General features: G+C 36.3%; 4 protein-coding genes across 10 annotated transcripts; 2 read left to right on the top strand and 2 right to left on the bottom strand.

Moving 5' to 3' along the window:
* The first annotated feature begins 187 nt into the window (after positions 1-187).
* Positions 188-11084, top strand: LOC130722134 (uncharacterized). 2 transcript variants are annotated; one of them, XM_057572774.1, is made up of 15 exons: positions 188-341; positions 1330-1867; positions 1938-2214; positions 2826-3124; positions 4560-4742; positions 5525-6262; positions 6552-6643; positions 6736-6786; positions 6877-6965; positions 7410-7946; positions 8180-8254; positions 8507-8577; positions 8683-8740; positions 9388-9649; positions 10020-11084. In XM_057572774.1, the coding sequence occupies exons 2-15, from the start codon at positions 1455-1457 to the stop codon at positions 10715-10717; spliced, it is 3843 nt and encodes a 1280-aa protein (XP_057428757.1). In that variant the 5' UTR covers positions 188-341; positions 1330-1454; the 3' UTR covers positions 10718-11084. The 2 variants fall into 2 exon arrangements, with proteins under 2 accessions (XP_057428757.1, XP_057428756.1); XM_057572773.1 differs by having other exon boundaries at positions 6549-6643.
* A 4541-nt stretch (positions 11085-15625) lies between these two features.
* LOC130722233 (protein phosphatase 2C 53-like) lies at positions 15626-18841 on the top strand. 4 transcript variants are annotated; one of them, XM_057572903.1, is made up of 7 exons: positions 15626-15892; positions 15979-16104; positions 16312-16400; positions 16588-17551; positions 17645-18007; positions 18106-18211; positions 18298-18841. In XM_057572903.1, exons 4-7 carry the CDS (start codon positions 16739-16741, stop codon positions 18630-18632), a joined length of 1617 nt encoding a protein of 538 aa, XP_057428886.1. In that variant the 5' UTR covers positions 15626-15892; positions 15979-16104; positions 16312-16400; positions 16588-16738; the 3' UTR covers positions 18633-18841. The 4 variants fall into 4 exon arrangements, with proteins under 4 accessions (XP_057428886.1, XP_057428887.1, XP_057428884.1 ...); XM_057572904.1 differs by having other exon boundaries at positions 16227-16400; XM_057572901.1 differs by having other exon boundaries at positions 16312-17551.
* A 50-nt stretch (positions 18842-18891) lies between these two features.
* LOC130722234 (mitogen-activated protein kinase kinase 2-like) lies at positions 18892-22521 on the bottom strand. 3 transcript variants are annotated; one of them, XM_057572906.1, is made up of 10 exons: positions 22402-22521; positions 22211-22320; positions 22039-22123; positions 20963-21097; positions 20439-20663; positions 20027-20209; positions 19716-19945; positions 19569-19614; positions 19387-19482; positions 18892-19201 (listed from the first exon to the last, which is right to left on the bottom strand). In XM_057572906.1, exons 2-9 carry the CDS (start codon positions 22285-22287, stop codon positions 19393-19395), a joined length of 1071 nt encoding a protein of 356 aa, XP_057428889.1. In that variant the 5' UTR covers positions 22288-22320; positions 22402-22521; the 3' UTR covers positions 18892-19201; positions 19387-19392. The 3 variants fall into 3 exon arrangements, with proteins under 3 accessions (XP_057428889.1, XP_057428888.1, XP_057428890.1); XM_057572905.1 differs by having other exon boundaries at positions 22211-22519; XM_057572907.1 differs by having other exon boundaries at positions 18892-19197; positions 22211-22519.
* Positions 22522-25127: 2606 nt separating this feature from the next.
* On the bottom strand, positions 25128-27226 carry LOC130724135 (pre-mRNA cleavage factor Im 25 kDa subunit 1-like). The gene is given in 8 exon segments (XM_057575308.1): positions 25128-25425; positions 25646-25756; positions 25838-25924; positions 26299-26372; positions 26455-26529; positions 26532-26547; positions 26630-26675; positions 26762-27226. Coding segments are annotated over 8 exon segments (669 nt in total). The 5' UTR covers positions 26950-27226; the 3' UTR covers positions 25128-25353.
* Between the last annotated feature and the right edge of the window lie 565 nt (positions 27227-27791).

Genomic DNA, 27791 nt, shown 5'->3' with positions numbered 1-27791 from the left:
TTACAGTACATTATTGTCCTAAAAAACACATATTTACAGTACATTATTGATCATTGATGTATAATCACATGTAAGAATGCCAGTACATTTGTATAATCACCGTCCTGACCAAAACACCCCTAATTACACTTGGATCCTCATGTCCCAAAAATACAGAGCCATGGGCAAAACCGTAATATCAACTCTGGCCAATACATTGCCGATCAAAACACCCTCAGAGCCTCTTCGCCCACCATGGCTTCGTAGGATTTGGAGCTCCGAGCAATATCAAATTCTCCCACGCTGTTTCGATTTTTTCCCCCCAATTTTCCCAAATTCGCAACACCATTTCAAGATTCAAGGTATATCATTGTTTCTGCGCATCACAAAATTTGATTTTGCTGTTTAATTCAACTTCTAGGGTTTTGATTTTGGGATTTTTATTGCTTTTCCGCGTTTTCAAGGTAGTTCCTAATTTCAATTTTTCATTTTTATGTATTGATTTGAAATTTAGGGTTTCTGTATGTTCTTACTCCTCTCTGTATCTGTTTTATTTTTTTTATGAACTTTCTAACGAACTAAAATTGAGGTTGTAGAGGAAAAATAGTGTCTTTATGCTTGGTTTTGTCAGAACATGAGTTAGAGAAGTTATGTTCAATGTTGTTGTTGATAGCTGCATGTTTTTCCATTTTAGTTTTTTTATTTTTTATAATATGGTTATTATCAGAACAATTTATGTAGTAAAATTTGAAATGAAAAAAACATTCTTTGAGCAAAAGGAAACTTAGGAAATGGAGGCATAAGCAAATGTTAATATAGGAGCAGGAATATGATGATGAAGTGTAGTTAATGAGGTCAAGATTTGTGTTTGAAGTTCAGATGGTAACTTGGTAGTTGCAGCAATTAGTGTTTGAAGTGGAGAAGGTATGTTATGAACTTTCTGTAGTAATTGGATTGCATAGAGTTGTTATTATTTGTCAATATAATTTAGATTTCATCTAGATGCATTATCGAGCATTTATGCCAATCGAATTGCATTTCTGTATGTAGTTATTAGACTTCCATAAGACAAGTTTAGTTGTGCATTGATTGATTATGGGGTCAATCAATATGACTTGCTTGAGTGTTGAGATGAGCTTGCTTGTCTGTTGTCTGTTGATTTTCTTGTGGTGATTAAATTTAAACTTGAAGTAGTACTCTATGATGAGAGCTGACACTGTTGTCATACAAGAATGAGGACAAGGTCCCATATGGGGCTGAATCCCAAGCCTTTATGTTTAGTATGCGCATGAATATCTATATCACAGCCATGAGTTTGATTTTTCTGTGTTATTATTTTGATCCTTTCAGGTAGATTATCCAATTGTTCCCTTGGAATTTGCATTTGCCCTTTATGTGCTATAGCACCACGTCTTTGTCATGCACCACTCTCTGTTCTATATTTTTCGCTATAAGAATGTGCTGGAATTAGTGCAATGGCAACATCCGCCAAGTTTGATCTATCTTCCAGAAGCCCAGATAGACCATTGTACACTGGGCTGCGTGGATCCCACGTAGCTGGTTCCTTAGATAGATCGGGTAGCTTTCGTGAAAGCATAGAAAATCCAAATCTGTCGACTCTTCCAAACATGTCTAGAAGCAGTTCTTCAGCAACACAAGGGGATGTAATGAGCTTCTTCAATTGTGTGCGTTTCGATCAAAAGTTGGTAGCTCCAGAGCATAAGTCTAATCGTCAAACAGATTATAAACGACATGTCAGTGCTGCTTTTGGAGTTTCACCTGATGAATCTGCTTCTAGTTCTGTAAAAGGCAAGCAATTGCCATCCCCAGCACCAGAAGATATCAAACGACTCAGGGATGGTTTACACGCAAACTTTAGAAGGGCAAGGTAGTTCTTTGTATGTTTTGCTACTTGCAATAAAGTGAGAGTTGTTTAATAACATTGTATAACTCAACAGGGAGCGTGCTAAAATGTTCAGTGAAGCCTTATCTAGATTCAACAAAGATTTCCCAAATATAACTTCAAAGAAGAGATCTCGGGCCGAAAGTTTTTCTACTGACCGTTCTAGTTTCATGTTAAGTGATCGGTCTGTCTTGGGGCCGAGCATAAGTAAGGTTGGAGTTCAAGGTCATCCTGTCACAGGTGGTTTTGAACACGAGCAGCAAAAGTTAGAAGAAAGAACCAAAACTGTTGTCCCAAACAAGCGCACTAGAACTTCTTTGGTTGATATAAAGGTATGTGTCTTTACTTTCTATTGAGTTTATTTGCGGGTATTAACACAAATTTTCTCATCTTTTTATGCCTCTTAATGCTACTCATTTTTGTTTCTTGCTGTTATCATGTTAATACTTAATACTACATGGTTTTAAATAGTACATAGCTATATATACACAGATTGTTGTAAATTTCAAAGTGTTCCTTATATCGTTGTGTGAATGGGAAGCCTGTTTTAAGTTTTTCTTTCCTAAAGTTTCCTAATAGAATGCTTTCACTCAGGTTCTCTTGTGGAGGTATACTGCCTATTGTGTAGAAATCTATGATGAAATCCTTCCGTATGTATGTTTATTATGTAAATTGTCTTCCACCATTAAGGTTGTATCTATGTCTTTCATGAATTCTTATGTCTTTTTTGTGTGTTGTTTGATTGATTATATGAAATTGCCAAACTACAGAGTATTCTATTTGGCTTACAGTTTTTCTGGTCAAGCAAATCATGTGAGAATGTCTTGTGGCTTGATAACTTTGTTTTTAGTTGTTCTATGTTTATATTGAGACTCAGATTTCAGATTAACTGGGTATGCTTTAAAATCTATTGAGCAAAACTGACTTGGGTTTGATAAATTAGATGGATGTGCGGACTACTTCTCTTGTCAGGCCATCTGGGACTGTAGACAGAGATAAAGAAATGCTACGGGTTGTCAATAATGGCGCGGTCCAGGGTGAGGAACGAACTTTACCGATTGGAGGTGATGGTTGGGAAAAGTCAAAAATGAAGAAGAAGCGTTCTGGCATCAAACCGGATGGATCTTCAAGTCCAGCATTGACAAAACCTGTTAATATTTTCCAGGAAACTAAACAAGGAATTCAACAAAGACTAACTACTGATTCTCGGTCGAAATTGAGTAGTGATTCTCATTCTTTCAGGTATGGATGTATCTGTATGCATTTATACTATCTTAGACAAATAATTAGCTTATCTATGCCATCTCGCTTCATTATAATGAACAAATGAAGTATTAGTTAGCAAAATGATAAATAAATTAACTGTCTTTATTGTTTGAAAAGAAAATTAAAAACAGAACAAACAGTATAATCTTTGAAGATTTAGAAAATAGTGTGATACACATGACACATATAATGGGAATATCTATTTCTTTACATTTTACATTCATTTATTTATGTAGCAATGAATTGTGTGCCTCGTTATCTATGTAAGATTATTATTTACTTCGGAACTTAAGTCGAGGAGAAAGCTTCAATGATTTCATGGCAATATGTAGATTCAATAAATAGTGCAATTAGTTGATCGATTTATGTCAATAATATTTGTCAATTTGTGGTTTAGACTTAATAGATAAGACAGAATTAGGAACAGAATCATTAGAGAGACAATTGGGATAGCTCCCATTGTAAAAAAGATGTAGGAGTCTCATCTTAGGTGGTTTGACGTGTGTGGCGAATAATTGTAGAAGCACTGGTAGACCAAGGAAAATATAGGCCGAATCGTTAAGAGTGATTTAGAGTTATATGGTCAATCTTTTAACTTAATGCATGGGATGCCATTGTGGCGTCAAATTATCTATGTACCCTCCCCCTCCTAGTGCAAAAGGTCTTGGTTGTTGTGGTGGTGGTTTAGGCTCAATATAACAGTCCCCGAAGGGTAGCTCAAGTGGTAAGACCTGAGGGACATGCAAGTGCAGCTGCAGGGATCGATCCCTGCAATGGATAAAACCCCCCCCCTCCCCCCGAAAAAAAAAAGACTCAGTATAACAATGTGCAATGTGTGTACTCAACTTTAAATGAACATTGTTCTTTGCATTTGTAAATTTTAAATTACAAGTTTCTTAACTATCATTATTTCATTTTGGTAATTTGTTACTGGTTCGGTACTCATTAATGCTAGATAATAAGATGCTAAATTGCAAAAGATACCTCAGATTAATATAATCACATTAGATACATCACAAAACATGAATCACAGAAGATACATCACATAATATGATTTACCTTTTATGCGTAAGGATAACAACCACGTGTCATTCCAATCCTAATATTAATTCCCTGCCTTTTATGTATATTATGCAATATATGGATAATAGGAAATTAAATAAATAAAAGATTCGTTGGCGCTTGCTGTTCATATATATATAAGGGTGCTGTAAGGCTTCAAACCCATCTATAGCTAAAGTACAGAGAATATTGTTGTGAGGGATTCTGCATAGTTATCTCTGATCTTAAGGATTGTCGATGGAAGATATTGTGTAACTAGTCTTTTTCTTTTGTTCTTTTTTATATAATTCCTGTTTATCTTTCTATGATATAGGCTATAAATTTGATACTTCCCCGTATATTTGTCTAGGCCAGGAGTTTCTAATGGATCTGTCGGAGCTGGAAAACCAGACGCCATCTCTCAACAAACTGGGTTGGGGATACGCGTCTCTACCCCTAAAATTGATCTGGACAACAATTCTGCTGTCAATGAGAGGCGGGATCGTACTGTCCATTCAGACAAGGAAAGGGTGAATTTCAGAGCTGTTAACAAGTAAGCACGCTATGGTGACCTTTTCTTCTGCTTATGATTTCTTACTTTTGAGAAGAAAGTTTTCTTTTTTTTGCTTGGCAATATTTTTTTATTTGTTCATGTTGCTTTCTCCTTTTCTCTTGTTATGGTTGGGTTGTTCATTTGCTCCCTCCATGTGTTATTAGTTCCCATGGATTGTGATTTATTGTGACATTTATTTTGTAATCGTAAATCGATAATTTAATAGGTGTTTTGTGACAATATTGGGGTTGTTTGATTCCCTTCTTAGTTTTCTGAATTCAAAAATCATTTTCAAAAACAATTTTCAAAACCTGTTTGTCAGAAGAAGAAAAGAAAAGAACAGTTTGAACGAGATGTTTTGCATTGTTGAAAGACCTGTGAATTGAAAACTAAAAACAAAAACAGAAAACATCTCTGAAATGTTTTGGGATTTTAGTTTTAAAACCGTAGATAAGAACTGTTTTAACAGTTTTTAGCAAACAGGCTTTTCTTTATCTATTTTTTAAAAACTAAAAATTGTTATACAAAACAGTGTTTGGCTTTTGTATGGTGTAAAGCACTTGATCTTTTTAAAAGGGTATCCCTTACAAATATGTTGAGGGATTTGGTATCTTTACTAAGGTGGTGTTTATTATTCCTCGATTATTTTTCTTTTCTCTTTCTTAAAGGACGATTGCTTATCTTCCTTTAACTTTGCATTCTTCTCTCTGACTTAATAAAATTATAATTTCATAAAAAATATTCTTTAATTGATTTAGACGTTTTATTTGTTCTATACCCAGGGCAACTGTTCGTGATGAATATAATTCAGCTAGTCCTAATTCAAGTGCAAAAATTAATACTATTCGGGCACCACGATCAGGTTCGGGAGTTGCCCCGAAGTTGTCTCCAGTTGTCCACAAAACAGCGGTTCCCAATGATGGGGAACTGTCTCATGGTAGCCCCAAGCCCCCTGCTGGTGCTGGCACTACCAATCGCAAACGTGCGGCATCAGCACGATCATCTTCCCCACCTGTTGTCAAATGGCAGAGGCCGCAAAAGAGCTCCCGCACTGCCAGAAGAACAAATTTGGTGCCTGTTACTTCAAGTAATGACGATTCCCCTGCTTTGGATTCTGTATCTGATGTGACTGGCAATGATCTTGGGTTGGGATTTCCCAAACGTTTGACTGGCAGTTCTCCTCAGCAAATCAAATCAAAAGGGGAATCTGTATCTTCAGCTGCCTTATCTGAAAGTGAAGAGTCAGGGGTGGCTGAGATTAAATCTAAAGAGAAGGGAAGGAAGCCAGAAGAGATAGATCATAAAGCTGGACAAAGTGTTCAAAAGGTTTCTAACTCGGTCCTTCCAACAAGAAAAGGTAAATTTGCCTCCGGGAACGAGCCTGGAGATGGGGTTCGGAGGCAAGGGAGGACAGGGCGCAATTCTCCTGCCACAAGGTCACTGATGCCAAAGTCATCAGAGAAGCTCGGAAACATAAAGCAACTTAGAAGTTCAAGACAAGGATTTGAGAAGAGTGAAAGGTTAAAATTCTTCTCTCTAAATCTATTTCTTTAGGGCCCATTCTTTATGCTACTTTTAAAGATAAATAATTTTTTAATATAAGTTGTGTTAAAAAAATTCATGAGAATTATGTAAGTTTTTTCGAAAAAACATAAAAGAGCTGTTTCAGTGGTTTCGCAAAAGCTAAAGTGATAGAAAAAAACTATCATGAAATATCATTTTTAAGCTTATATAACCAAGTCCCAGGTTGTTTTTCAATTTGTTTGAGCATACAGATTAAAACCTTATTCTATGAAATCCATGCAGCAGGGCAGGTCGTCCACCAACTAGGAAACTTTCTGATCGTAAGGCATATGCACGTCAAAAGCATACAGCTCTTAATGCATCAGCAGATATTCTTGGTACTAGTTTAACTTTCCAGAAAAGACTAGTGAGCTCAATTGTTCAATTTTAATACAAGTATATCATTATTTGCTTTTGGTTTTTGGGTCAGATGATGGACAAGCAGAGCTATTGGCTGCTGTAAAGGGTGTTATCAGCTCTGGTAACAATCTTACTAAATTCTATCTAAATGTGTTGCCTAAATATACTTTTTATGTGATGGAGTAGTTCTGAATTTTTTTAATTACTGCAGCTCATGCTTTTCCTACCCAATTCTGGAGGCAGATGGAGTCTTTCTTCAGTTTGATAACTGAGGAGGATATTACTTACTGGAAACAACAGGTATTAATCTTTACCTTTTTAGTGTTTATGAATCATGATTACTTTGCGATTTTTCTTTATTAAGAGTTTGTGTTGGATCATTGGTCAGCAAGGTTCTCTTCACACTTATGTTCAGTTCAAAATGCTTCAGATTTGTTGTTATCCATAATAAATAGCACTGATGCAACCTTTCGTTGATTATTCAAGAGTTAGATTTTTTTTTACTGTAGGTCCTGATGTTATAAAAACCATGTGGATCATGTTATTTGTTGTATTATGTTTATTCCTTATATTTTTTTTTCTTCACAATTTGATATATATTAAAAAAACTCCTCCAGTCTTGTATAAATTGTTTTAAGTTATTACTTTTGATTATAGCATTATTTGATTGATCTGAATTTCTTGGACATACCTGTCATAGGAATAATTGATTCAAATTTCTTTAATAACTCGTTCATATTTCAGACAAATATTGAATCAAGCCCATTGATGCCAACTCCAGTACCTTCAAATATAGATGATTGTGAAGCTGTTGTTAATGGATTTGGGTTGGCTAGATGTGAAAGCGATATTGGACATGGTGCTGAAAGGGGTGCTGGAATTGTTACAGAACAGTTACAACTATCTAAAGGAGATCGTAATGTAATTCCCCTCAGTCAAAGGATGATATCTGCTTTAATTTCAGAGGAGCGTGGTAGTGAAAATGAAGATTACAAGTTTGATGTGTGTGATAAGGAATTTGAGGCAGATGAGGAGTTGGAACTGAGCAGTTTGGATCCCTACCTACGAGCTAATGATCAGTTTGCATGTCATTCTGCTTACAACGGTTATAGGATAACTGGGAAGCGAAAACATGTTGATACAGAAAATGATATTTCATCTCCTGACTTGAATTCAAGCCAGCCTACCTTGACCTGTTCAGGGTTGGAATACAATACCTTGGATTTGAATGAAAAGCTTCTCTTGGAGCTTAAAAGCATTGGAATTGCCCCAGAACCAGATGTATGTTACCTTTCTAAGAACTTCTCTGCTATTTTTCATGAGATCTCATCATTCTTGAACCATGTTAAATATCAGATTTGATAAAACTATTCTGTTGTGTCTATAGTCCGTCCAATTGTCTGCTGACCAGTAGACCTAATGAATTTAATTCAAGATGTTCTGTGTTATTGACTTACTGTGAAATCTTTAGTTTGTCTATGTAATACTTATTTTTTTCACTTTTATTTTTCAAGTCCGGAACGTCACGAACAGATGATGAAGGAATTTGTCAGGATATCACTAGGTTAGAGGAGGATTACCAAAAACAGGTACGCACCGATGCCAAGTTATAATGTGCTAACTGCTAATCGTTGAGTTTAATTTTTTTTGTTTCAAACAACTTTTTATCTGATGTAATTTTCAAGTAATGGATATTTAAGTATTGATTTCCAAGTTTATGGTAAATATATGGATCTGGTTTAGAACCTGACATCCTGTTCACGAATATCATTTCAAACTTACTGAAGTTAATGTTGATTTTTGTAATCCATCGTACGCTTTTATTTTCATGTGTATCATAGATGTGCAAGAGGAAAGGCATGCTAGATGGATTGGTGAAATCTGCCTCAGTGGCCAAAGAACTTCAAGAAAAGTAATTTCACTGCCATTTGTGCCCTGATTATTTTCTTAATTTAAACTTTTGTGGCTCATTGTTCTGAATGGAAATATGAAACTTTTGTGGCTCATTGATACACAGGGATTTTGAACAACGTGCTCTGGACAAACTTCTTGAGATGGCTTATGAGAAAAACAAGGTAACCTTCTTAATGTTCAATATCACTTTTTATATATAACCGTCTCTACAGTTTCAAATAAATTTTTAACATTCCAGCCTAGTCAAGTATCAAGACCTATAGTTGTATTAAAGTAGTTGAAAAGACTGGGGATTTTTATACCAGGCTAATGGGTAGCATGTAGAATGAAGATATGGTCTATAACTGTCATAGGTTTAACTTATAAGTACAGGACGGGAAGTGGGAAGAGACACACATCAAAGTGTGCAGGATTTTCTGATGTTTGTATGTAGCCTTAAATGCAGCTGTTAGAATGTATCATACACCTATAAATGTTGATGATCCCATTGTCCTTATAAAACATGGAGGGTTGAGGTTGTTTGCAATATGAAAAAGCCAGTTCGCAACAGGATAGCAACTCTCAATCTTGAATCACTCTGCTTTTCTAATTCAAACGTGTGACATGTTTGCCCTATTCTTAGTTTAGTGTTTTATCAAAGAAACCACAACTCATGCTGTCTTATTATCTTGTATAAAATACTTAAATTTTCTAGGAAGAGTCAAACACTCCATTGCCAAATAAATGCCATCAAATTAGAAAATTATCTGAACTTTAAATTAAGGTTACAGTTACATGGCAGAGTGAATTGACAATAATTGATTGGCAGGGCTGTCGGCGTCCAAGTTCCTCAAGTGCAAAAAGTGCAAGCAACAGATTGGCCAAGCAAGCTGCGCTTGAATTTGTTAAGCGTACATTGGAAAGATGTAAACAATTTGAAGATACAGGCAAGAGCTGCTTCAACGAGCCCAAATTCAAGGATATGTTCCTTGCTGCTTCTTCCCAGCTGAGCGCTGTTCGGCTAGTTGAAGGCACGGAGACTGAATCCACAAAGCCACAAGCTTCTCCCTTTTCTTCTGAAGCAAGAACAGGTTTCTTTTTCATTATCCTCTCATGTACATGCTCCAATGTATTTTTCTTAGTTGTGTTCTGTATGATCATTTTAGCCAAAATCGTAAATGGCTTTATTGTAAATGTCATATTCTTTGTGGACAATCCTTTGTCCCCTATCCTTAATAAATAATGCCAACTAAGGCATAAGGTACTGACAGCTAAGGAAGAGCTAACTGCCAACTCATAGAGGTGTAATTTTTATTGGGTACGAAGTTGATGACCTTGGGAGGGGAAGATGATTTGAATCCCTTTGCCTGAACGTTACTTCAAGTTTTATGTTTTTTTCCTTTTGTACATTGAGTACAGGCTGAATTTTGATATTTAAGTTATGTGTTTTTTTTTCTGCAGGTTATGTGGCTTCACGGCAGTGTCCTTCACTATTTAGTCAAAATATGAATAACCATGATATCAATTCACCAGATATTCTTCCAGCTATAAATAACTCATCCAAACAAACTAGCGGGAAGGAAGATTTTTGGTCAAACAGGGTGAAGAAAAGGGAATTGTCCCTTGATGATGTTGGTGGTACTTCAAGTGCTCCATCAGGAGTTGGCGGTTCGCTATCAAGCAGTGCAAGAGGGAAGAGGAGTGAGAGAGACAGAGATGGAAAAGGGCAGAGCAGGGAAGTGCTATCCAGAAATGGAAATACCAAAGTTGGCCGGCCAGCATTATCTAATGCTAAGGGAGAAAGGAAACCTAAATCTAAGCCTAAGCAGAAAGCATCTCAGCATTCTGTTTCTGTAAATGGCCTCCTTGGCAAGCTATCAGATCATTCTAAACCAGAGTTGCCTTCTGTTTCGAAGTCTAATGAAATGTCTACTAACAGCAATACCAAGGAAAAGGGTGTGTTTGGCTCGGGTGAATCGGATGACCATGAGCCTATTGATCTCTCGAACCTGCAGCTTCCTGGAATAGATGTACTTGATGGCCAAGGTCAAGATTTTGGTTCATGGTTGAATATTGATGACGATGGATTGCATGATAATGACTGTATGGGCCTTGAAATTCCCATGGATGACCTTTCAGACTTGAATATGACATTATGATAGTTTAAACTTCTTTGTACAGCAGCTTTCTATACCAATGACAACGGAAACAAAGTACTTTTAAGAAATGACTAGTTACATAGGATAGTCTTATGGCTAATCCTGGCCTCAATTAGGTTATATAGATTCTTTGGTAGACTCCCATCTCCTAGTTGTTTTTTGAGTGACCTTTTCAACTGTTTCGGATTTTGCTAGTGTCGAAGTTCATAACTTCCTCTGTAAAGATCTTTCTGTTGAAGGTACAAGTTAGTGTTCCCAGTGATTATGTTAATAAACATGGTCCTGGTTGTAGCAGTTACAAATCAGACAGTAAGGCCTTTGTACATACATTTGATATTTCTAATAAAATCAGCTTTCATTTACTGAATTGCTCTGGCTGGCTACTCTCCGCTCCCCCCACCCCACCCCCTACACCCCCTAAAGGTTCTATTTGGTCATTTGTGTTTTGCAGATGCACCTTTTCAACATGATTCAGGCTCAAGCACATTTTCCCGAGGCTTTCAATGAAAAATTGAGAACTGATGTAACAGTGACCATCTTCTGTGTTTTACCAAATAATGAGGCACTGCTCTTTACACTTTGTCCAGTTTCTGTCCTGCTTATGATTTGTATATGTGAAACAAGTTCTTGTTACTTATCATCACTCGGCCATCTAATATCTGATTTATTAGCTACAATTCTAAAGCTGTTTTTTTGGATTGTACATTTTCCTGATTTTTGTAATAATCTGTATAAGGTTGTGCCTGGAAACTTTAAATATCCTTCTAGTTTATTATGACTACAGGGATTCTATTGTTGGGTAAGTTATAGCATCTGAATATTGCAGTGGCAATGTTGGAAACTTGCATGTTCTGGATAGAGTCCACTTTTCTGAGACATTCATATGCTTTGAATTGTTTTACAAAATGTCCTGGTTCCCATCTTTTATTTCAAAGTTCTCATCTCATTGTTTTTTAAGACAGTTTTCTTGTGGTAAAATTCCATGGCGTATCAATGCTCAATTAACCTGGATATTATCTATGGACTATGGATAACTACTAGCCTGTTGTTTACATGATTATCTTCCTCAAGCCTGCCATCCTCTGCAAAAGTTATATATTTTCCCTTGCTAGAGCCGTCTTTGTGTGGACATCTGTTAGGAAACCCAATTTCACAAACACACAGTAAGCAAAACAGAGTAATTCAAAGAAAGGGAACGATTGTTTATTGATGAACTGTGGGAAAATACAGAAAGGGAATGGCACCCAGTTTCTGACCAGAGCAAGCTCCTATAGGAAGCTCAAGGCTTCCTACTCATATCTCTCAATAGCTAACAACCAAAGATGACCCCTCTACCTCTCTCTTCCCTCCTTATACTAATGGTTCTTACAATCCTCCTCTCCTCTCCCTCTCTCTATTCTGTTAGAAGATTACTTAGTAGGAATTCCATTCTTGCCCCTTCTAGAATAGACTCTCCAAACCTTAGGCCCACTAGAAGTGTGATGAATCAGAATATCCTTTGGGCTTGCATTCCCGCTCCTATCAACATCTGCTTCAAATTCAAGAACTCTGTCCACTGTAAAATGAGTGATGGAATTTATCAATGGTGGATAGGGGGTGGCGGCGGCAAGGAAAAACCGTGCCGTCAAAATATGGCTTAGGCAAAACCCTATGGCGGAAGCACGTGACTATAATAAAGCAATATTATTAAGTGTAATACATAGGTTTAATTGTATTATGGCTTAATCCAGTTTTTGGTCCCTATCCTTTGTCATAAATATGGCTTTAGTCCCTCGCCGGAGCAAAGGTGGGGATTGGTCCCCAGTTTTTGGCAAAATAGTTGGCTTTGGTCCTTCCGACCGGTTGAGTCAACGCCGGAGCTCCGCCAGCTGATGTGGCTCTTGCCACGTCAATTAATGAGCCTCGCTGGATTTTTTTTTCTTTTTTCATTAAATTAAAATAAATTTAAGACACACTAATTAATAATTAAATTAGCTAACAACATCATCTTCATTCATTGCATTTTCTTCATCATTATCAACATCATCTTCAATCCATCATCATTATAAAAAAACCGAATTCATACTTGCAAAGAAAAACCCAGATCTGGTCTACAACCCATCATCTTCAACCCATCATCATGTTACGACACTGTCAAACCACCCCCACAAAAACAGAGATCCCAGAAACATCTATGAGAACCCAGAAACAATCCAACCCAGAAATCAAAGCAATTGAACCCAAAAACAGAGATCCTCATGACTTAAACACATAGCATCTCTCCCTAGCAATCAAAAGCAATTGAACCCAAAAACCATTGAATGATGGGGCTAGGAAACTCAGAAACCAAACCCAAAACTCTGGACATAGATCTTGGTGTGGTGGTGGCAGAGAGTTGATCGAAGACTTGGGGGGTTTTTTGGGTTCGGAGAGACCCTGATAGACGAAGAGAAGAGGATGACGGTGATGAGTTTGGAGAAAATGGGTTTTGTGAGTGGAGAAGAGAAGAGGTCTGGGTGTTGAAGAGAAAATGGGTTTGTGGGTGGAGAAGAAAGGGAATGGAAGCAGATCGAAGAAGAAAGGGAATGATAATCAATGAATGAAGGAATTAAGGGTTGCTCGTTGAGTGAAACCACCAATAATGGCGGTGGTTGGCGTTGCTATGAAGGGAAGGAAATGGAAAAGGGGGAATTGGGGACAACGATGCAGCAAAATTGAAAATTCATTACTACTTTGATTTATTTTATTTTAAATAAATGAATGATTTAATTAGGTGAATGATTAATTAAGAAGAAGAGATTTAAGGGTTTTAACTTTTAATTATGGTTTTTTATTTTTAGAATTTTAATGAAAAAAGAAAAAAAAATCCAGCGTGGCTCATTAATTGACGTGGCAAGGGCCACGTCAGCTGGCGGAGCTCCGGCGTTGACCCAACCGGTCGGAAGGACCAAAGCCAATTATTTTGCCAAAAACTGGGGACCAATCCCCACCTTTACTCCGGCGAGGGACTAAAGTCATATTTATGACAAAGGATAGGGACCAAAAACTGGATTAAGCCTTGTATTATTTATGCAAATGTGTGTTTTATTGATGTCTCAATTGCTTCAATCAAGTTATATTTTCAAACTTGAATGATGTTCGTTCTATAGCTATAGTCCTTACACATGTCATTTAATAAAATGAAAAAACATGGCATGGATTACCTTATGATTTTGGTATGTAGCTAGTGGAGTGGAGCATAGAGGGTCTTAACCTGGTATCTGATGGATGAAATTGGCAAGTACACCGAATCATATGAATAAAGAGTAATATAAATTTTACAATGATTTGATTTCAAGTACCATTTCTTAAGTTTATAGCTAGTTGCATCAAATGACCCTGGTTGAATTTGAGTGACTAAAGAACAATAGCGCTATAAATAGTGAAGAGTTAAAATACAAAGTTGACATCCAATATTTTTTTTTTATATTTCATTACAAATCTCAAAAAACATGTTTATTTAAAAAATTAACTGTGATTTATTTTATAGCCTCTCAAAGTAGCTTTACAAAATCAGATTTTGACTTCTTTATAATTTATTTTTTAAATAAACACGGTTAACTTTTTAAAAAATTAGGTTTTTCTAATGAGTTTTTTTTGAGCAATTTTTATTTTAAAAGTTCCCTTGGGTTGTTGCTTTCGAACATCAACCCCTTTGCCTCGGGGATCTTTTCTTAAATTCACGCCATGTCTTTGATCTCATCTTCCTCCCTTACGTGCTCTCTTTCTATTGGCCTTTTGCATTTTCGTGCATTGTTTTTCTTTTTAAAATATGAACAAAAATAACTATGCTGCTTGTATGGTTCAAACTTGATCTCCATTATAGTAATAATATAGTTGAATGGAGCACGTTTGAGAAAGATACTATACCATACTATTGGTCCACATATGGACGGAGAGATTCAGATTACAAACACCTTCTGATGTAGGAGCTTTTTAAGATAATTTTAGTATTTTAGTAATTTTACTTATTTGTAATTAGGATCTTTTAGGATCTTAATTATTTTTTTTAAGAACTTATTTATTTTCAATTAGGATCTTTTATTTTCAATTAGGATCTTTTAGGATATTATTTATTTTTCTATTAAGATATTTTCTTTTCCTATTTAAGCACTTGTAAGGCATAACCTATGGAGTTTTGATTGATAATAAAATTTAAGAGTTTTCTCTTCTTCTCTGGTGGATTCCAGTGTATTTTCTAGGGTTTTAGCGCTTGCTAATTTCCTTTCTGGTGGATTCCAGAAACCTTTTCCTTAGGATTTGCGCTTGCAATCCTAGTACGACTTCCGCTGTATCACCTTCACCTCTAAAATTTTATATGAATTAATTAAATATATACAAATGGTGTTTGCACTGACATTCAATGATTTTTATCAGGTCAGAAAGTTAATTTTAAATTTAATTAGAATAAGAAATCATGTAATTATTTAAGTTGATTTAAATAAAATTATTAGATGTAACCAAAAAAAAAATTATTAGATGTTAGTGTAAAGAAAATTTACACTCAAATTGCATGAAAAATAAATAAACTCATGTATCAATGATATTAAAGAAAGAGTTCCTTATAGATATTTGTTAGGGAACGATGTAACCAAACCTAACCAGCCAACTAAAAAATGAAACGTAAGGGGCAATTTGTCAAACTCTTGCATCATTCAGCAAGGAAACAAGTGTGAAAAGCTTGCAACATTTTCTTCTCTCTTACTCTCTTGTTGGTGAAGAAAATATTTGGTCTAAGATTGTTTTTTCTATGAAAAAAAAAGGCAAATCATATCTTGAGTTTTCGGTTTTTTAGATTATCCTACCACTACTAAATGAGAGACTAATTTTCTGAGTTACTGTCAGGAATTAAAGTGAGACCCTCCCAACAATGTTTTTATTTCATACACATTAATTCAGGGATTAAATCCAGGATCACATACTTTAGAGACCCGAGCTCATTTCACTCGCACCAACATTGGTCAATCATCTCTTAAGTATTTGTTTGTTTTCATAGGTTGAAAACATTTTTTTAAGGAAAGAAGATATAGTACTGTTTCATTGATTAAAGAATGATACATGATTATATATAACAAATAATGGCATGATTGGCATCTTCTGGTTCCTCATTTTCTTCTCTTTCCATGATTCCATTTCCCTCTTATATCCATTTTGTAGGTAAGCAACATAATTGTCTTTGCTTTCACTGTTTCTAGAGATTAATCTAATTAAATGCACTCATAAAAGGAAAATCTTCATTGTAGATATAGCAATGGCATCATAAAGTAGGTGGGAGTTGACACAACCAATAAAATCTTGAGGATGGGTGGCCATGTTGTTGCTGACACATGAAAGGAACAGAAGAGGAAATTCCCAGGGAAATTTCAATGGTAGGGGTTGATTCCCTCAGATTCAAGGAACTTGTGTTATCAATTTTGTAATAATTTTTGTTGTTGTTGTTTTTTTTCCCAACTTTTATGACCCCATTTCCCTTGTCTCATTTTTCTGCTAGAGAGAGAAAGACAAGCACCGACTTTGACAATTATATGGCTTTGGTTTCTTCAATCATCTATTCATTCTATTGTCTTCTGTTCCAGGAATCACAGGGTTGGTGCAGAGAGTAGAAAATAGAAGATTTTGGAATGTCCTATTTATTGATAGAATTAAATATAGGAGTTCAAAACAGGTTAGTTATAAGAAAGGAACTAGAGGCCTAATTCTAGCTTATACCTTTCCTGTTTTAGCGCATGTTTGGAAACCCTTCTATAATTGATTCCGAAGGCAGGATCAATTATGGTGAGAAGCTTCTGTGATTAGCTTCTAGGTTCCAAAATTGATTTTTAATGCAATAAATGAGCTTTATTACACTGCAGTTGACTGCTTCTGAGGAGAATGGTTTCAAGTACTTCTAGTTTCTTGCCGTAGGAGGCTTGTAGGTGTTTGATTATATGCCCAATTGAACTTGTCATAGAGAAGAGGGTTAGGAGATATAGAATTCTAGAGGATAAAGCAAAAAAAAAACATATGGAGGAAATAACTTCGGCGGTTGCAGTGCCAGTTACACTTGGGAATTTAATCCAGAAGGAGACAGTGGAGCTAACTGGTTTAAAGCTCATGGCAAATACTGCAGCAGCTTTAATATTAAATCCTGCAACTGAGGGTTCTCAATCCTTCTCTGTTGCTTGTGAAGACGACATAAGGGTCAGTCCACAACATCCAATCACAGTATCTGCAGAGTTCAAGGAGATTCAGATTGGAGCTGACCTTGTCTCAGAAATGGTTATTGAAGGCCAAAGTAATAAGCATCATGCTGAAAGCCATAACCAGGCAATAAATGAAGATGAATCTGTTGTTAGTGAGAAAAGCAGTACTTGTAGGGAGGAATCTACTATTTTAAGGACTAATTGTTATGAAATGAGTTCACCAAATACCATCAAGGTTGATGATAAAATCCATGGTGAGTCTAGTTTGGCCGAGACGCGTGCAGAGCTAGAGCCAGTGCAGAACTTGGTTTCTGTGGCTGTGGAGCTTGATACTGAAGATGGAAGTGGGTCAGATGGGTCTGATCCAAAACCATTTGTTGCAGTTCATGGGATGCCAGAGAAGCAACCTTGCAGAACAAGCTGCCAGAATGCATTGGAATTGAGTGGCACTCCTCTTTGGGGGTTTTCATCAGTGTGTGGAAGGAGACAGGAGATGGAAGATGCTGTTGCTGTTAAGCCTCAAATTTTTGAAGTCCCTTCATGGATGCTAATGGATAAACATGTGAATGAAACCGACGAATACACATCACTGGCACACTTTTTCGGCGTCTATGATGGACATGGGGGCTCTCAGGTATGCCTTAAAGTCCTTCTTCTCAATTATGCAATTTTTTGTATTGTGGATGTTGGTTCATTCCATTTAACTTAGCTGGCGATGCTTTTCTAGGTTGCCAATTACTGCCAGGAACATCTCCATTCAGTGTTGATTGAGGAGATAAAAGCTGCAGAATCAAGTTTGGCTGAAGAAAATGGGAGAGATAACTTGCAAGAGCAATGGAACAAAGCATTCTCAAATTGCTTCCACAAAGTAGATGATGAGATTGGACGAGTTCATTCAGGTAATGGTGGAAGGAACATTGATGATGGATCTGAGTCAAGCATGGAAGAGCCTCTTACTCCTGAGACTGTTGGATCCACTGCAGTGGTTGCCATTTTGACTCAAACCCACATAATAGTTGCAAATTGTGGCGACTCAAGAGCAGTCTTGCGTCGCGGAAAGGAAGCGCTGCCATTGTCTACTGATCACAAAGTAGGGCATTTGTTTCTAGTTTCACAATTGGTCTGCCATAGTTTAGTTAGAAGCTGAAGTTATCTGATATACAACAAACAATATTTCCTGTTATGCAGCCAAATCGAGAAGACGAGTGGGCAAGGATAGAAGCTGCAGGAGGAAGGATCATACAATGGAATGGGTACCGAGTTCTGGGTGTTTTAGCCGTGTCAAGGTCCATAGGTATGTATGTCTTTGCTGTCTTGTTGCATTATTTCTTAATTCTCAATACCAGTTCATACAGTTACAAGAATTTACCCACTTACCAGGTGATAGATACTTGAAACCGTGGATAATTCCAGACCCAGAAGTCAAGTGCCTCCTTCGGGAGAAAAACGATGAGTGCCTTATTCTGGCAAGTGATGGTTTATGGGATGTCATGACAAATGAAGAGGCCTGTGACATGGCACGGAAGAGAATCCTTCTTTGGCATAAGAAGAATGGCGATAACATGTCAAGAGAACAAGGCCAAGGAGTTGATCCTGCAGCTCAGTCTGCTGCAGATTATTTATCTAGACTTGCCATTCAAAGGGGAAGCAAAGATAATATCTCTGTTATTGTTATAGATTTGAAGGCTCAAAGACAATTCAAGAGAAAAGCATAAAGTAGATACACCATCATCTGGAATATTTACAGATGTACTATTGTTTTACATGTATTTTTTTCAGTCAGTAGCATATTTTAGCCCCTTCAGTTTTACACCAGGGGATAAGTTATGTATATTCAAATTTGCAGTGTACAGAGATACCTCAATTTAAGATGAGTTATCACTGTGATAGCTGCACAAATCAGAAATTTGTATTATTTGTTTAATGATGGTAAATTTTCAAGTTAGCTACTCACATAATCAAAACAAGTATACATACCTCTGCTGACTATAAGTTTGTATTATTATCTGTATATTTTTTAATACAATGACGGTAATAAAGTTATGGTCTAATACAAACTACTCAACCACAAATCCATCAGCATTAGATGAACAGCACAAAGCTAATAAAGTTCAAATTCATGTTGTTGGTACAATCCTGATGCTTAATCTCTAAGAAAAAATTTCTCCGTGAACAGCCGATCATTGCAATCTCACGCATTCAAGCAAAGTGTCTGAACAATTTCTTCACCTCCAATCACTCAACAATAAAATTCTGCAAGGTCACACGCAACTGGTGACCCTAGCTACAAAGAAAGGAATTAGAATTTAGAACCGAAGTTACATATCAGGTGGCTGTAGTACCTGCCAACCTAACAGAGTTCCATGACTCTTCTTATTATATATCAGGTAGAAGTGATACATGGAGCAAAATAAGCATATTTGGATAACCTTTTATATTTTTTGAATATATACCAGGACTGGAACATACCAAGTTTTATATGGTTGCAAATGTAGGTCCTGCATTGGAGAAATAAGCTGAAAGGTCCACAGCCAAGTCGTCATACATGTTGATAAAAGGATGTCTCTGGAATTTAAATCAAATATATACTATAAGATGACTGTTTAGACTATTTTATTTGGCATACTCATATAGATGAGATTTATGCATACCATAAGTTCTGGAGCCGATGGTCGATCCTTTGGATTTTTCTGTAAACTAAACACAAAGAAGATTGAAAGAGGATCAGATTCAGAAGCCTTATAAAATTCATTCTTGAGACTACACATTTTAGTTACTGAAGCATACTTAATATTTACCATGCTGCAATAAATGAGCAAAATTCTGAAGAAAACTCATCAGATGAAACGCTAGGTGAAGGATTTTCGACAATGGCTTCAATAAGCTGGTATATATTCTCCCACCCTTCACTTTGATCGGGTGGTGTATACGGAAACATCCCCGTAGCGCACCTGAGAAACATCAGTCCCAAGCTCCATATATCACTTTTGTAGTTGTAGCCATCCTGGCTTCCATTGATTCTCTCTGGCTGTGAAATAAGCATAATGAGTAAGCTTTATTCAGGAGTTGGCTAGAGGAAAGTGATGAATAACTTGCATATTTTACTCACAGACATATAGACATATGTGCCAATGAAAGTATTTGCTTGGCCAGATGTAGTTTCCATGATTGCACTCACACCAAAGTCTGTAATTTTTACCTCCCCTCTATGATTAATGAGCAGATTAGAAGGTTTCAAGTCCCTGTGGATAATATGCTTTTCATGGTGAAGATACATTAAACCCTTCAGTACCTACGTTGTAGAAATATAACAAGAAAGCGATGGAGTCTTGTTAGGAAAGCATAGAGAATAATTTTGTACATGTTTGAATACACTGTGGAAAACCATGGTGAGCCAAAATCACCGTGGACAGGAGCGACTTCCCTTAGCTTTTTGGCTGTCTACCATGATTTTGACTTCACTTTTCCACTGTGCATCCCAACATGCTTCTGTTGCTGATGTACAGTTTCTTGTTTCTTACCTGCTTGCAGATGGAAGCAAGATATGGTTCTGGAATCGTTTTAACATTGTTCAGAAGATCATCTAAAGACCCTCCGTCCATGTACTCAAAGATGATTGAAATGACACCATTCACATAGAAGGATTGGTAGCAGACAACAACATAAGGACACTGTGATGACTGATTGATTTTTAGCTCTTGAGCTATCTGCCTGCTCATAGACTCTTCAATCTTCATTTGAATTTGCTGATTTGAAGAATAAATATGATAGGATTTATATTGTGAACATATCAGATAAGAGGAAACTAGTTCATAAGATGATGATACAGATGCAGAAGACTTACAAACTGATAAAAAATATACTGTAAGACTAAAGAAGCACTTATGTGAAGATTTCAAAAGTTAAAAGTAGGAGGAAGAGCCAATCTGGGCCTCATAATCACTTAAATAGCTCCAATTACAGATAAGTACTAAATGCATATACAATGAATAACCAAACAATAGGGAAAAAAGCGAGGTATCTATGCAGCAACCAGCAAGTATACCTTTAAAGCAAAAAACTGATTAGTCCATTTGTGTTGCACCAACTGCACTATCCCGCCATTTCCCTTTCCAATCACTTTGATTCTATCAAAGTCTGCCAAATTTAACTGGTTGTCTAGCGCCCTGATTGGGGGTCGCTGAAAAAAAAAGCACAAATACAAAACTCAAAACAGCAAATTATCATAACTCAGCCAGCATGTAATCTATTCAAGAGTATAGTGAGGAAGTCCTAGACTTAAACAACCACACCATCATTGTATCAAAAACCACAATGTTTGATAACATGTTTGGATCAACTTCTCTTTCATCAGAATAAATTCTGAAACACAGAAGCTTTTCTTCAGAATTGATTCTAACTTTAGAACCAATTGCAGAAGGGTTTCCAAACATACACTGAATGTTACAACTGATTATAACTAAAAAGTATAGAGCTTAACATGGAAAGATTTAAATTAAGTTACTTAAATTCAAATGCAATCATATGAGCAATTGAAATTATAGCATTGTGTACCACATCATCACTCAAAAGAAAATATACTATCCTGCTGACAAACTATTGTAGCATTGTGTACCAAGATTTGGAAATATCTTGACCACCATAAAAGTGTCCATCGAAAATTTTCCAACTAGATTGGTGATTTTCACCATGATTGACATGTTAATCCATCATAAAATAAAAGTATCACGCCCTGGTACTTTCTATTGATTCTAAAAATTCGCATAACACTGCCAGAAATGCAGGATTCATATGGTGTGTGAGAAGAGGAGAAGGAAGAAGAGTGTTTAAGTGAATTGGTAGTGCCAACACATGAATGCGACCAACTTATACAACAAAAAGTTACTTGAACCTAGAACACAGAAAATTTTATATTTTCTTAGATGGCAAAGAAATGAAATTAAAATATCAACTGATGAGAAATTAAACTAAAACACGTAGGCTAAACATGCAACCCCCCTTCCAAATCCAAATATGGTAGTGAATATCTTACTATAAGGGGAAATTAAAACATGAATAATCCATTTTACAAAAAGCCATGTTTTCTTTTCAAGAAACAGATGGTGAAGAGAAACATATTACAGCTTCTACTTCACTCTGAGGAACAATTTGAACGCCATCCTTGTTGACAAGCAGATTCCCATCCTTAAACGTTCCGCTTTGAGTCCTACCACAAGAATTTTCAAACCAGAATTCCAATTAGCTCTCAAAACCATACACAAAACAACACATTCACACAAAGAGAGAGACTCACAGGTATTTGGCAAAAGAAGCCTGAGTAGATGCAGGAATTTTGAGTTTCAGACTGGGGCCTAAGCATCCTTTCTTCATGGTTATCTCAGGTCCTAGTTAGGCTCCCAAGCTCTGGTTTGAAAGAACAAGAACGACTTTATTGCAAGGTCACATATGAATATGATTCAAAATATATTTGAGTCTCTGACTAACTGATTAATATATTATGGTGTATGTGAATGTGATTGTTCAGAATGAAAGCTTTTATAGTTTGAAGGATCATGGTGGTACGACAACTCAATTAGCAATAAGGACTTAAGTTTGAAGGTGAAGAGTGAAGACTTGTATTGACTTTTCAGAATCACATCTTATCCTGCTGCTTTTGCTTCTGTTCTCATGAAGGTAACAAATATTTGGAAAATGTTTGGTGAACAATTAAGTGGTCTAGACCCCAAAGTAATTATAATATATGAAGTGAAAAGAGATAAGTGATAAATGTGATATATGAAGAAAAATAAAGAGAGAAAATGAAGTGTTTTATGAATGATACTAAAAATATTATCCCCCAAATCAACTTGTCCTAAGATATTTAAAAAGTCATTAAGCCATAAAATAACCAATATAGTCTACAAGTAACCCCTTTCAAGGAAAGTTACGAAGAAGCACGTGGTTGGAAAAAAATTAGAAAAAGGAAGGAACCACGCATGACTCCTAGTTGTTGACTAATTTCATTAAGGTCACTTGTTTTGATCTAGATCATGAGCCCTTCAATCATTTTCTTTGCCTCTCTTCACCACCGCAAGGGATTGAAAATTCGTGTATAAGAAATAAAATAAAATAAAGTACCACGTTGGATAAAAAGGTAAGAGTTGAATAGTTTACAAATAAAATCACTTATACATCCAATTTTTTTTTTACATCGGAAAGATAAATTGCACCATCCAATGATTGATCTCTGGACCTTCATTACTCAACTCATATATCCTTAGCTCTTACTACTTAAAGTATCATTCGACGACTTATACATCCATAGTTTATAAGATCATCTCCAATGCAAGGTTCTTAATTCTTATTTCTGAGGAGTTCTTAACCATTGGAGGAGGCTGACCCAAGTCAATTGGTGTCATTAATTTGTGTAGTTACCATAATGGTGTAGAATGTAGATAAATATATATTTTTCCGTAATTGGGGTAGGTCCTCTGGCATGAGTGCTACTTAACTTGTGCTTTATTGTTTGAAATAAAAGTCGTACCTCTGGTTAACTAGTTGCTACTTGCTTCCATCTTTTATTTTTTGTTGAAGAAAATTTAGGTTACGAGTATGGTATTCAATCTAAGGCAAAACAAGTTGGCAGCAAAAAGTACTTACAAAAGACTTACATTTACCTCACTTTAAAGAGATTAACGGACATTTAAATTTGTAAAAAGTACAAAACTCTATTATGTTTCACTAGACCAACCATTGCTTTCATCTTTTCTAAATGTACCACTTATTTGTACTTTTGTTGAAAACTTTAAGTGAAGTGGTGTTTTAAAACTTTTTTAAAATACAAGTTGTATATCCCTCCTACTTCTTAGTAACAATAGAAATTTTAACTGCGAAAATTAGCTACCTTTGGCAATTTACTCTGCATTCATTGAAAATTGAAAGACAAAAAACCAGCTTGGTTCTTTGAAGTCAAGTTCAGGACAGGACGTTGGTGGCTACCCTTGGCAACCAATCGTGCCTTGTGTCGAGGTATGGTTCCATTTATGTTGCTGCCAATCACATTAAAGTGGGGATGAGGAGGAACAAGACTCAAGTTCCATTTTTCCAAACATCATGTTCAAGAGCCTATAGGAGTAGGACACAAGTAGGCTCATTGAGAGAGGTAATAATGGATATTTAGAAACAATCAATAATTCCCTCTATTTGAATATTCCACTTTGCTTCATGTGACCATTGGATGAGAAGGAACCACATATTGGTCGCTTTTTGGGAGGAGTGCTGGGAATGAAGTGATTGGGCCACTAGAAGGAGACAAACATTATATTGGTCTAGAGCACCCACATCATGTGTACAAGGAAGATTTGTACTCCCTCCGGTCCTATTTATAAGCAACAAAAAAAAAATCACATAGTTTAAGAAATGTAGTTAAACTAGGTAAAATGCATTAAATATGTCTTGAATCAAAATAAACTTCCAAAATTACCCTTTGTTATTAATGTTGGAAAGTGAGAAAGAGAGAGAATAATTAATGAGACACATTTTACAAGTTAGAATTAATAAGGGCATCATTGGAAAAAAATAATTAATATAGCTCAAACTTTCATTTGGTTCTTATAAAAAGGACCAAGATTTTTCTTCTCTTTCATGCTTATAAATAGGACCGGAGAGAGTAATATTAGGCGATGAGTGGGACCTGGTTGTGGAAATTGGATTGGATTTATTTCTTTTTGAATTGGAAGCTAACGGATTCAATAAGGTCAACGGTGGAAAATGTGAAACTTGCACAGAATTGAAGGGAGATTGAGATAAGCTAGGATGAAAACGTGGAAAATGAAAAAATATCTTGTACAAAATTCACGTGTCTTGAGTGCTGAAACTTATTGGTTTTGGAATTGAAAAGGAAGCTAGTTGATCACAATTCCATATACTCTGTAGAAATTTCCACACTAAGACACATATGGTTGCTTTCAACATTGCTATCTTACTTAAGTACAATAAGCTATGATTCAAGAGAAAGTGTGGTTAAAATGTATCTAAGTTGGAAAGAAAAAAAAAACTGCAAAAGAGAGGCAAATTGTGCAACTATGTCTCAAAAGTGGCCTCACAATATACCACTAGCCACATTTTCTAGCGGCCTAGCAAGTAGCAACTATTTATCCAGACAAGGTAAGTGTCATAAAGTCAAGTGAGAACAAATGTGAAATTGAAAGGAAGGTGATCACATCTCCATATACTCTGTAGAAATTTTCACACTAAGCATGAAGTAAGATACATATTGTTGTTTTAAACATTACAGTCTCATTTTTGTATACTAAGCTATGATGATATGTACAAGACCCTATCCAGAAAGTGCATGAAGAGCAGAACCAGCTGCCTAATGAGATCGCTTCACTCTCACTCTGCATGATAGACAAGTTGCTTTGTAGTGAAGTATTAAGATTTTTTGAAACAGAAGTATTAAGATTCAATCATATTGAAAGAGAATTTTGAGAGCAGCTGAGGAACCCCTGATATAATTGGCCCATATGTCTGCAAAATGCACAGGTAAATATCTCACATAAGTCATCAATGAGAGAGAACAAAAAATGGAATGGTTAACCTTGATTAACTTTTGTTTGGCTAAATTATCCTAAATAAACACTAGGCTAGCCACAAATGCTAATTTCAAATACTGCTGAGAAGGCTCAATGATATATAGTAGTAGTCTATGCACCAGTCCAAGCGTGATTGAAATCCATAGAGTCCATACCTTGTGATTTTCATGAATTTGGCACAAAGGGACTGAAAGCAACCTCAGGTTCTTTGGTACCATGAACTTTCGACTCTCTGGCAGCCTTACAAGGAAAAGTTTTGTACACTCCTACACCATCAAGCAAGAAAAATGAAACTAGGACATCCCCTATCAGAACTTTGCAAAAGATTAAAAAACTGAATAATGTACCTTTGGCTGTTTTGCATTAGGTGGCAAGAAGGGATACATTAATGTTTCAAAATCAGGTCTCCACCACGTTCCAAGGCATTCACCCACCTAAATCAAGTAATTACAGATCAGTTGCTCTTCATGTTGTAAGGTTGTGGAAATAAAAGCATGTTTGGAAAGCATAATCAACTATATAAAATAAATTCTACTAGGTTAAAATCAATTCTAACCGGTTGAAATGATATTTGGGTGTACCAGTAAAGCATAATCAATTCTACTAGTCATACCAAATAGTTGCTTGTGCATTAAACATAAATAATTCTGAGATTTTATAACTGAAACCTTGAGAACCCACTTCTTTCTTAAAGGTTCCAAAAATAAATCACATCATTTCAACTCATGTTTACAATACGCAATTTCAGTAGAATCAATCATGCAAGTGTTGATCCAAACACACGCTAAAAGAAGCATAAGTTTAATACCTCCCATTCTGCCCCATCCCCTTCTTCACTAAGGGAGAGCTTCCTTGCTAGCTTACGCTTCAATCCATCAATATCTGTAAAAATTCAATACTTCAACCACAAGTAAAAATAACAAAAATATTCTCAATTCTGTTTGACATCTTCCTCCATGATTACCTGATTCACCTGGTCTTAAACGACCACCAGGAAGTTGGTAGATGGAGTTCCTCACTTGCAACACCAGCAAATGGGATGTTTGAACAACTCAACCTTATAAAACAACAACAGTTACATCATTTCAGTTCAGAATCACAGTGCAAAACTTGACTCATTTTACAAAAGGAAAACTCACCAGTATCACAGCTTCCACACAAGTTCGCATTCCACGAGCAGCATAGCTAATATGCACACACAAAAAATAAATAAATTATGGGAAGAGAAGAGACAAGTATGAATTGCAAAGAGGAAAAGGAAACGAACGAACTTTGATTTGACCCTTTGAAGATGATGAGGTGAAGAGTGTGGTTTGGAGGGAATGGCATGTTTGGAACCAAAATAGTAACAGTTCAAAGGGTATATGTCTAGTTCCAGATTCTGATCATCGGTTTCGCTGTTTTGATGATGGAGAGTGTTTGGTTCTGCTGCTGCAGTGAAAGACCCCAACTCCCCCATCACTAGATTGCTCCTCAGAAACAGTTTTGCAGAGGAAGAGAAAGAGTGAGAGGATTAGAAGGAAGCGAGAGGGAGGAAGAAGAAGAAGAAAAGAAGAAGAAGAAAGAAGGTTGAAGAAGAGAGTGGAAAATGAGTAGCGTGGCAAAGGGAGAGAGACTGTGTGTTGCTACGTGGCGAAGTAGATGAAGGAAACCTGGACTCCACGCTTAGCTTGCTCAACTCTTGTTCTTTTGTTGCAGAAGCACACTACTCCTTGTGTTACATATGTACTCTTTTAAGTGGTTCAATAATAAGGTGTCTTTTGGAGTAAAAAATGTTGGGATGAGGCCACATATGAGAGAATGATGACCGATGTCTTTAAAAAAGGACTTAGGCAACGTATGTTGAGGTATATGTATAATATGATCGCCAATGTAGATAATATGATCGCTAAAACAGCACCTCAATCTAAGTAAAAGTGTTTTTAGGGTGGAAGTAGAAAAGTTCCTAGGCTTCATGCTAATCAACGAGGACATTTGGGCTAGCTCAGCCAAGTGTCAAGTCGTGATGGATATGCGAAGCTCGCAGAGCGTTAAGGAAATCCAACATCTTGCTAGCCGGCTCGTAACATTCTTACACACGGAACGACTTCCTTTACTAGCTTTCGAGAGAAAACAAAAGGTTTGAATGGACTGAAGAATGCGATAGCTTGACAATTCTTTAAGTGTTTCCAAGAGAGAACTTGTAGAGAATCTCACTAATCTCCCAAATCTATTTCTACTAGGATAGAGCCCGTTTCCCGTGCGATGCACGGGTAATTTTTTACCAAATCAATTGTTAATTATAGTTATTGAGTATTTGAT

This window comes from Lotus japonicus, chromosome 6, assembly GCF_012489685.1.
Source record: "Lotus japonicus ecotype B-129 chromosome 6, LjGifu_v1.2".
Lineage (NCBI taxonomy): Eukaryota > Viridiplantae > Streptophyta > Magnoliopsida > Fabales > Fabaceae > Lotus > Lotus japonicus.
The sequence above is the reverse complement of the archived record's forward strand: the minus strand, read 5'-3'. Positions and strand labels throughout refer to the sequence as shown.